An 8,834-nucleotide genomic window follows, 5' to 3' on the forward strand; every position below is an offset into this window, starting at 1 on the left:
ATTATCTCCCCATGTCTAACATGTCCTGTCAGATAAAAGCCTAAAAAAGCCCAAGAAGCCCGGTTAAGAGAGCATTAAGAGGCACAGCCACCCTTGACGTCTGCTGCCCTCTAGTGGAGACAAGTAACAACTACAACAACACTCCAAAAGTGTGTGTGTGTGTGCGTGTGGTAAAAATCATGATTATTTGGGTCAATATTACAAATGCTGATCGTTCCTCATTGTTTTAGGTAACTGTCGCATTTATTGAAGTTTAAAAACGGAATCAGGTGAAGAAATCAAAGCTGAAAACCCTGTAAACTGTGACATTTATTAATATCAAAATGCTTTTTTTATAGTCAGAACACAAGAAATAGCAATTGTTTATCTCGATTGTAATCTGTTTTTATTTGAGGGAGCAGAAAATCCTAATCATCTAAAAAAACATGACCCCTCCCGATAATTAGGGATGGGTCTCAGGACCCGGCTCCAAAATTTCTCAAAACCCGAAAATCAACTAAGGCGGGCCTTATTGATACTGCTATCCAGACTAGTGGATCATATAATGGTGTGTGTGTGTGTGTGTGTGTGTGTGTGTGTGTGTCTGTGTGTGTGTGTGTGTGTGTGTGTGTGTGTGTGCCTCCCAGGAGGCTCTGCCACCCTAAGCTAGTGCAGCTGTACGGCGTGTGCCTGCAGCAGCGCCCCCTGCTGATCGTGGCCGAGTTCATGGGGAACGGCTGCCTGCTGAACTTCCTGAGGAAGCAGAGCCGCGCCCTGCGGGACGCCTGGCTGCTGTCCATGTGCCAGGACGTCTGCGAGGGGATGGCGTACCTGGAGGGACAGAGCTTCATCCACAGAGACCTGGTGAGCCAGTTAACCCTCTGAGGTCTGAGGGCATTTTCACCCATCTTCTTAACCCTTGTGTTGTCTTCTCGGTAACCATGAACTTGAAAATTAACTTTTTTTTGTGCTTTTTCAATGTTTTTGTTGCATTTTCTGATTTTTTTTGTCACTTTTTCCATGCTCTTTACAAGGTTTTACACCTATTCTTGGAATTCATGGTCAGAAAACCTAATTTATATCAGATTATACATACGTTTCTAGTTAAAATGGCAGAAATGATGCATTATTTTGACTACTAGTTAAGATTAGAGGATGTTGAGTGAATCACAGATGGGTAGATGTCAGAGTTTAGTCCGGATTCTGGTTTGAAACAATAAAAAAAAAATGCAATAAGATTTAATAAAACACCCAAAAGATTCCATGAGAGTAATCATTCATTTTACCTGGAGAATATTGTATAGAATCATCCATTTTATCTTTGGGCAATTTGGTTGAAAGAAATCTATATTTCAGATATAAAAACACTTAGAACACCGAGGACAACACCAGGGTTAAAGTTACATGTTTAAGATTTTTGCATTTAACTGTTATTTTCCTCTCAGGCAGCCAGGAACTGTCTGGTCAACGAACACAACGTGGTGAAGGTCTGTGACTTCGGGATGACCAGGTATGGCCGCCCTTTGATTTTGAGTGAGCTCAGTGGGGGGTGGGGGGGCAGACTGGGAATGACATGCAGCAAAGGGCCGCCGGTCAGAGTCGAACCCTGGCCCGCTGCGCTCTATGGACAGCCGCTCTACCAACTGAGCTATCTGGCCGTCCGTAGGGATGTTTTTGATTTGTTTTCCAGGTTTTTTATGTATTTTTTGGGAAATTTAGTTGTTGTTGTTTTTTTCCAAGGTTTTTGTCTCTTCGGCACATGAAGTTATCATGGAGACAAAATGGCCACTTTTTTAGACAATTTTGTTGTGTTTACAATGTTTTTCTTGCTTTTTTATTTGGGATATTTTGTTGTTTTTCTTAGACTTTATTAGTTAATTTATTTTTGACATTTTTTTTTTTTACCTTTCTGGAGGTTTTTTGTCACCTTTTTTCTTTTTTAGTTTCTTTTGTCTCTTTGGCCCTTTAAGCATCATAGAGACATAAATGGCGCCTTTTGTGGACGTTTTTGTCGCGTTTTCAACGTTGCTTTTTTAAACGTATATCGCGATTTTGAAATATTTTTTTGTGCTTTTTTCAACAGTTTTTGTGTTTTTTCAACTTATTTCTTGCTTTTTATTTTGGGTATTTTGTTGTTTTTTTAGACTTTGTTAGTTTATTTATTTTTGACAATTTTTTTTACCTTTCTTTGAGTTTCTTTGGCCCTTTAAGCATCATGGAGACAAAAATGGCGCCTTCTATGGACGTTTTTGTCGCGTTTTCAACGTTGGTTTTTTAAACGTATATCGTGATAGTTTAAAAAAAAAATCGTGCTTAAAAAAAATCATACTTTTTTCGTGCTTCTTTTGATTTTTTTTTGTCATTTTTCAACGTATTTCTGTCCTTTTTGTCATGCTTTTTTCAATGTTTTTTGTGCTTTTTTCAACGTTTTGGGAGTTCTCAACCCCCCCAATGTTTAACCCAAAACCTACTTCCTGGACTGTAACACTCCAAACGTCGTCCAAGGTGCTTCATCGCCGGTGCGGTCCCTTGGGGGCCGGAGGTACCGCTCTTCACAAACAAATGCTGGAACTGTTCCTTTAAAGAGTTGTAAAGCGTGCGTTGTGTTTTGTTCTCTTCCTGTTTGCAGGTATGTTCTAGACAACCAGTACACCAGTTCTAACGGGACCAAGTTCCCCGTGAAGTGGTCTCCGCCTGAAGTTCTCCACTACAGTAAATACAGCAGCAAGTCGGACGTCTGGTCCTTCGGTAAAGAACCGCAAACCCCTCGCTCTTATTAACACTCCGAGTCCACACACACACACACACACCTTGCAGCTGAATTACTTTACGAGTCCAGGGTCCCCCCCCCCCCCCCCCCCCCCCCCAAGGAATGAATGGGAGTGAAAGGCTTTCTCAGATCTAACAACTGTAGGACTTCTTCATCAAGTTTAGTCTTCAAGGCTTTAGTAGAAGTGCTATTGATGCCTCTGTGTGTGTGTGTGTGTGTGTTTGTGCGTGTGTGTGTTGTATTTGTATATATGTGAGCCTCTGTCTGTAAATATCTGTCTATCTGTGTGTGTGTGTGTGTGTGTGTGTGTATGCGTGTGTGTCTGTCTGTCTGTCTGTCTGTCTGTCTGTCTGTCTGTGGGTGTGGGTGTGTCTGTCTGTCTGTGTGTGTGCTTCTGTGTTTGTCTGTGTGTGTGTGCGTGTGTGTGTGTGTGCAGGTGTGGTGATGTGGGAGATCTACTCGGAGGGCCGGACTCCCTTTGAGAACCTCTCCAACCTGGACGTAGTGAACGAGATCACCAGAGGAGTCCGTCTGTACCGGCCGCACCGCGCCTCGCAGCCGCTCTACGCCATCATGTACCGCTGCTGGCACGAGGTACGCCGCCGCCACAAAAACACACGTTCAAGTCAATGGGGGGGTTAGGGTTTAAGGTTTTAGACAGAGAAAGACAGACTGGAAGGGTGGCACTTTAAAGAAAAAGTGTGAATGTGTAGTGTCGAAAATAGACACGAAAGGCAGCGCTAGATCGGCTTAATTAGTGTGAAGAAGAGTCCGAGGAGACGAAAGGTAACGTCTCTAAAAATAGAGTCGTGGAGGGTAGAGACACTGAGGATGATCACGAAAGGCACGGACTAATCAGTGTGAAGGTAGTCTCAAGTGGGTTAGGGGTTAGGGTTTAGGGTTTTATACAGAGAAAGACAGACTCGAAGGGTAGCACTTTAAAGAAAAAACGTGAATGTGTAGTGTCGAAAGATCTGAAAATCGTGCAAAGACGGTGGTTGAGTAGCCACGAAAGGCAGCGCTAGATCGGCTTAATTAGTGAGAAGAAGAGTCCGAGGAGACGAAAGGTAACGTCTCTAAAAATAGTGTCGTGAAGGGTAGAGACACTGAGGATGATCATGAAAGGCAGCACTAACATGGACTCATTAGTGTGAAGGTAGTCTCAAGTGGGTTAGAGTTAGGGGGTTAGGGTTTTATCTGTCTTAATGCTTTTACTTTTAACTGTTTATACTTGTGTTTTATCTTTTTAACTGATTTTGTGTAAAGCACTTTGAAATGCCCTCTTGCTGAAATGTGCTCTACAAATAAAGCTGCCTTGCCTTGAATGATCTCGTCCATTCATAAAATTCATAAGATCGAGATAAGACTCCGTTTTAAAGTCAGACTGAAGATATTTGGGATCATTGATAGACATTCAATGTCATGTAAAAACAACCCTTTTAGCGTGTATAGAGCCGACGTATCTTCACATATAAATCGGTGAACTGCATTTTCAATCTAACCATATCTAGAATTGTATTTGTTAAATAAGTGGAAAGACGAGCCAACACGTCTTTTCATAGTTTGGGTTTGTTTCTGTCGTCTTTGAATGAAATGTGTGTTACGATCCTAAAATCACTGTTTATTTACATGGAGTCTGGTGGGTGCAGCGATCGCAATTTCTTAGAAATCCTTTCCTTAATGTTGTCAGACACTTTGAATATTAACCTGAGTCTGTCAGCGGTGAACGAGCACTTTAGTGAAGGAAAATACAAGATGGACGCTTACTATTAACTTCCATTGCAGCTTGTTTCTCCGCTACCGATTGATTGTTGTTCCCACCAGTCACTTAGACACAAAAACAGGAACATAGAGTCCGGCTTTTGCTACTTTTGCAGTAATTTCTGTAGCTTTCTGCCACATCTAAAAAACCTTGTATAGAGCCAACGTATCTTCACATGTAAATCGGTAAACTGCCTTTTTTTTTTTCAACCAAAACTAGAATTGTATTTGTTGGAAAAGTGGAAAGACGAGCCAACACGTCTTTTCATAGTTTGGATTTGTTTCTGTCGTCTTTGAATGAAATGTGTGTTACGATGCTAAAATCACTGTTTATTTACATGGAGTCTGGTGGGTGCAGCGATCGCAATTTGCTTAAAAAAAGGATTTTACTCTTTAACAGAAAGATCAACCTCCTTATAAATCCTTTCCTTAATGTTGTCAGACACTTAGAAGATTATTTGAGTCTGTCAGCAGCAAACAAGCACTTTAGAGAAGGTAAATACAAGATGGACTCTTACTATTAACCTCCATTGCAGCTTGTTTCTCCGCTGCCGACTGCAGCGATCTCGCTGAAAACCGGACCAACGGCACAGATCGTTGTTCCCGTCAGTCCCTTAAATGTCTTTTTACACCAAGGCTGACCAGGTGCTGGTTCTGGTTCTGGTGCTGGTGCCAGTTCTCTAAGAACCAGCTGGATCTTCCCCAGCCTGAGACCCAGCAGACCGGTGGTGTCCACCCCAGACCACGGTGGTTCTGGTTTCCCATCCACGTCCAAAGCTAACATTACCGGCTCTCTATGGTTAACAGCTGACCGGGGTTTTCAAAATGGCCACCAGACGTTTTTGTTTTCGAACGTCATGGTAACCCCCGCCCCCCCAGCTCCTGACGTCACCGGGTCTTATCTCTAGACCAGCGCTACGTTGGTGCTGAGGTGGAACCCGTGTTCTTGGCCCAGAACCAGGGTTATTTGTGCGGAAAAGCAAAGAACCGGTTCAATATTTGGCACCAGAACCAGAACCAGAACCAGCACTGCCTCGGTGGAAAAGACACATGAGACACAAACACAGGAACATAAGGTCCGGCTTCTCTAAATCTTTTAGCCACATTTAATAAAAAAAATGTGAAGTTTTGATGATCACACCTCCTTGTTAACCTCTTCATCCTCCTCTTCCTCCCCTTCCCCTTAAACCTTCTTCTTCTTCTTCTTCCTCCCCTTCTTCTTCTTCTTCTTCTTCTCACCCTCGTCTGGAGTAGAAACCTCAGGGTCGACCGTCGTTCTCAGAGCTTCTGGAGGAAATCCGAAAACTGGCCGAAAGTCCGGATTAACACACACACACACACACACACACACACGTGTGTTATTATGTTGATGATAATCAAACTGTGTATTTGTTGTACTCTTATCATGAATGTACACACACTGTATGTTGACGTTGTAAATAACTATTTTTACATTAAAACCTTTTTACACAGATGCTTTCCTTCATTTAAGCCAAAAGTGTCCAACATGTGTGTGTGTGTGTGTGTGTGTGTGTTTTTAACTTTTTTTTACGTTTTTGTCCCTTTTTCCAACACTTTTACATTTAGACTTTTATTTAAAAGAGGTTATTAAAAATATAAAACTTTACACTGATACTGCATTCAAGGGAGGATAAAATACAACAATATTTGTATAAATAAATAACTATTATAATAAATAACAACACAACAGGAATCATTAAAGCAAAAACACATGGTAGTATTAATGTTTGTTCTACGTCACTGTGAGTACGGCGGGAGCCGTTACCAAGGCAACGTGTGGGGTGACACACACACGCACACACACGCAGCAGAGTCATGTTGTCCTCTCCGGTGACACACACACACAAAGACACACACACACACAGACCAAACGATACTCCAGTGTTTACGCCGATAACGGAAGTCCATCGCGGCGATTTACCAGGTAAAGTAATTCACCTGCAAGGTGTGTGTGTGTGCGCGCGCACCTCTCTGTGTGTGTGTGCGCGCCTCTGTGTGTGCGTTTGTTTGTATCTGTTTGTGTGTGTGTATGTGTGTGTATCTGCCTCTGTGTGTGTTTGTGTATGCCTTTGTGTCTGTGTGTATTTGTGTGTGTAGTTCAGTGGTAGAGAAAGTATTCAGATCCTTTACATTAAAGGTACTAAATATACACAGTACAAATATTGTGTTACCTCGTTAAAAGGCAGTAATTTTAATGAGTAGTTAGTTTTTAAAGTTTTTTTTTTTAAACATGTCTACTTTGATGCCGTTTGTTAGACTATTTTTACTCATGATGAAGATGATGATGATGATGATGATGCTACAGTGTGTACTAGAATCTAGTACACACTGTAGCATCATCATCATCATCTTCAACTAGATACTAAACCACTAGCAGCAGGAAAAGCAAAAGTACGGAGGCCCTCGGGGGACATATGGGGATCCGGTTTTACTTTCTCTTTCTCATGAGACACCGGTCCAAGGCTAGCAATGTGATGCTAACAAAGTAGCCTACTGCTAATGCTATGTGGCTAAAGCTAACGTTTCACATTGACAACATGATATTAGTAGTTTTTCATTGCTTTTGCCCACGTTTTTGTCTCTTTTTTTCCAACTATTTTGTCGTTTTTTTCCCTACGATTTTGACATTTTTGCGCCCAAATTTTGGTTGTTTTTATTGCTTTCCCCCCAAGTTTTTGTCCCTTTTTTCCCAACAATTGTGTTGTTTTTTGCACCACGTTTTTGTCCTTTTCTTGTTTATTCTGCACGTTTTGTCCCTTTTTTCCCAACAATGTTGTCGTTTTTTTCTCACGTATTTGCCCCAAAATTGTTGTATTTTTCCCACGTTTTTTTCCATTTCCCCCCAAAATTTTGTCATTTTTTCCACAAATCGTATTGCTATTGTTCCCAACAGTTTTATTGTTTTGCTTTTCACGTTTATGTAATTTTTTTCCATATTTAATTGCTTTTTTCCCACGTTTTTGTTGCTTTTTTCCAACAAGTTTGTCCTTTTTTCCCCATGTTTTTATCGCTTTTGTTCCCAACAATTTTGTTCTTTTGCTTTCCACTTTTTTGTCGCTTTTTCCAACAATTTAGTCACCTCTTACCAACGTTTTTGTCCCTTTTAATCAACGTTTTTGTCCCTTTTAATCAACTTTTTTGTGCTTTTCCAATGTTATAGAGCTCTAATGTCCCATCAGGGTCTCCGTGCAGAAGTCTTTTGGATGATATTAGTGATGTGTCCCCCTTGTCTGTCCCTGCAGGGTTTAATGGAGCGCTACGAGTCCCTGGGGCTGGTCGGGGAGGGCAGTTACGGCACGGTGCTGAAGTGCCGTCACCGAGACTCCGGCCGCCTCGTCGCCATCAAGAAGTTCGTGGACTCGGACAGCGACCGGACGGTGAAGAAGATCGCCCTGAGGGAGATCCAGCTGCTGAGGGTAACCATGGGTCGCCGAGCAGCTGTCAATCACACGACAAACGCACAACAACGAGAGGCACACTGTTGACATGAGAGGGAACACTGGGGACGAGACGAGAGTTTCTTTAGATAGTGTAGTCTGACATTTCCAAAATGTTACAAAATGAAGAAAAAAAACAAAAATGTGGGGAAAAAAGGGACAACATTTTGAAAAATTCTGGGGAAAAAACAACATAATATTTTGAAGAAATGGACAAAAACGTGGGAAAAAAGCAATAAAAACGTTAAAAAACTACCAAAATTTTGGTCAAAAACGTGGGGAAAGAAATGACCAAATTGTTGGAAAAAAGGGACAAAAATTTGGGGAAAAACAACACAATTATTTGAAGAAATGGACAAAAAACTTGGGGAAAAAAACAATAAAAACATTAAAAAACCACAAAGATTTTGGGGCAAAAACATAAAAAACGTGGGGATAAGAACAACAACATTGTTGGAAAAGGGATAAAAACATGGGGAATAAATAATAAAATTGTTTCTATTGATTTCTACCCATCAAGCAACTGCGCCACGACAACCTGGTGAACCTCCTGGAAGTGTGGAAGCGGCGCCGCCGCTGGTATCTGGTGTTTGAGTTCGTGGACCGGACCCTGCTGGAGGATCTGGAGCAGAACCCGAGCGGTCTGGACCTGAACGCCAGCCGGCGGTACCTGTTCCAGATCCTGAGGGCCGCAGCCTTCTGCCACCAGCAGCAGGTGAGGACCAGCACAGTCACAGGAACCCTTTAATGGGACTCACAACATGTAAAGTGTGTGTCTGTGTGTGTGTGTATCTACACTCACCGGCCACTTTATTAGGTACACCTGTCCAACTGCTCGTTAACACTTAATTTCTAAGCAGCCAATC

General features: G+C 42.0%; 2 protein-coding genes across 2 annotated transcripts in view; both read left to right on the forward strand.

The window, feature by feature from the left end:
- Positions 1-5,942, forward strand: part of txk (TXK tyrosine kinase) — a 15,820-nt gene extending 9,878 nt beyond the window's left edge. The window contains exons 12-16 of the mRNA XM_034857316.1: positions 580-843; positions 1,425-1,489; positions 2,609-2,727; positions 3,186-3,343; positions 5,765-5,942. Coding sequence (XP_034713207.1) covers positions 580-843; positions 1,425-1,489; positions 2,609-2,727; positions 3,186-3,343; positions 5,765-5,836 — 678 coding nt within the window. The 3' untranslated portion in view covers positions 5,837-5,942. The remainder of the gene's footprint in view (positions 1-579; positions 844-1,424; positions 1,490-2,608; positions 2,728-3,185; positions 3,344-5,764) is intronic.
- Positions 5,943-7,779: 1,837 nt separating this feature from the next.
- The window catches only part of LOC117935179, a 5,290-nt gene continuing 4,235 nt past the window's right edge, over positions 7,780-8,834 (forward strand). The window contains exons 1-2 of the mRNA XM_034857317.1: positions 7,780-7,947; positions 8,489-8,683. Coding sequence (XP_034713208.1) covers positions 7,780-7,947; positions 8,489-8,683 — 363 coding nt within the window. The remainder of the gene's footprint in view (positions 7,948-8,488; positions 8,684-8,834) is intronic.

This window comes from Etheostoma cragini, chromosome 19 (genome assembly GCF_013103735.1).
Source record: "Etheostoma cragini isolate CJK2018 chromosome 19, CSU_Ecrag_1.0, whole genome shotgun sequence".
In the NCBI taxonomy this organism is placed as follows: Eukaryota; Metazoa; Chordata; class Actinopteri; order Perciformes; family Percidae; genus Etheostoma; species Etheostoma cragini.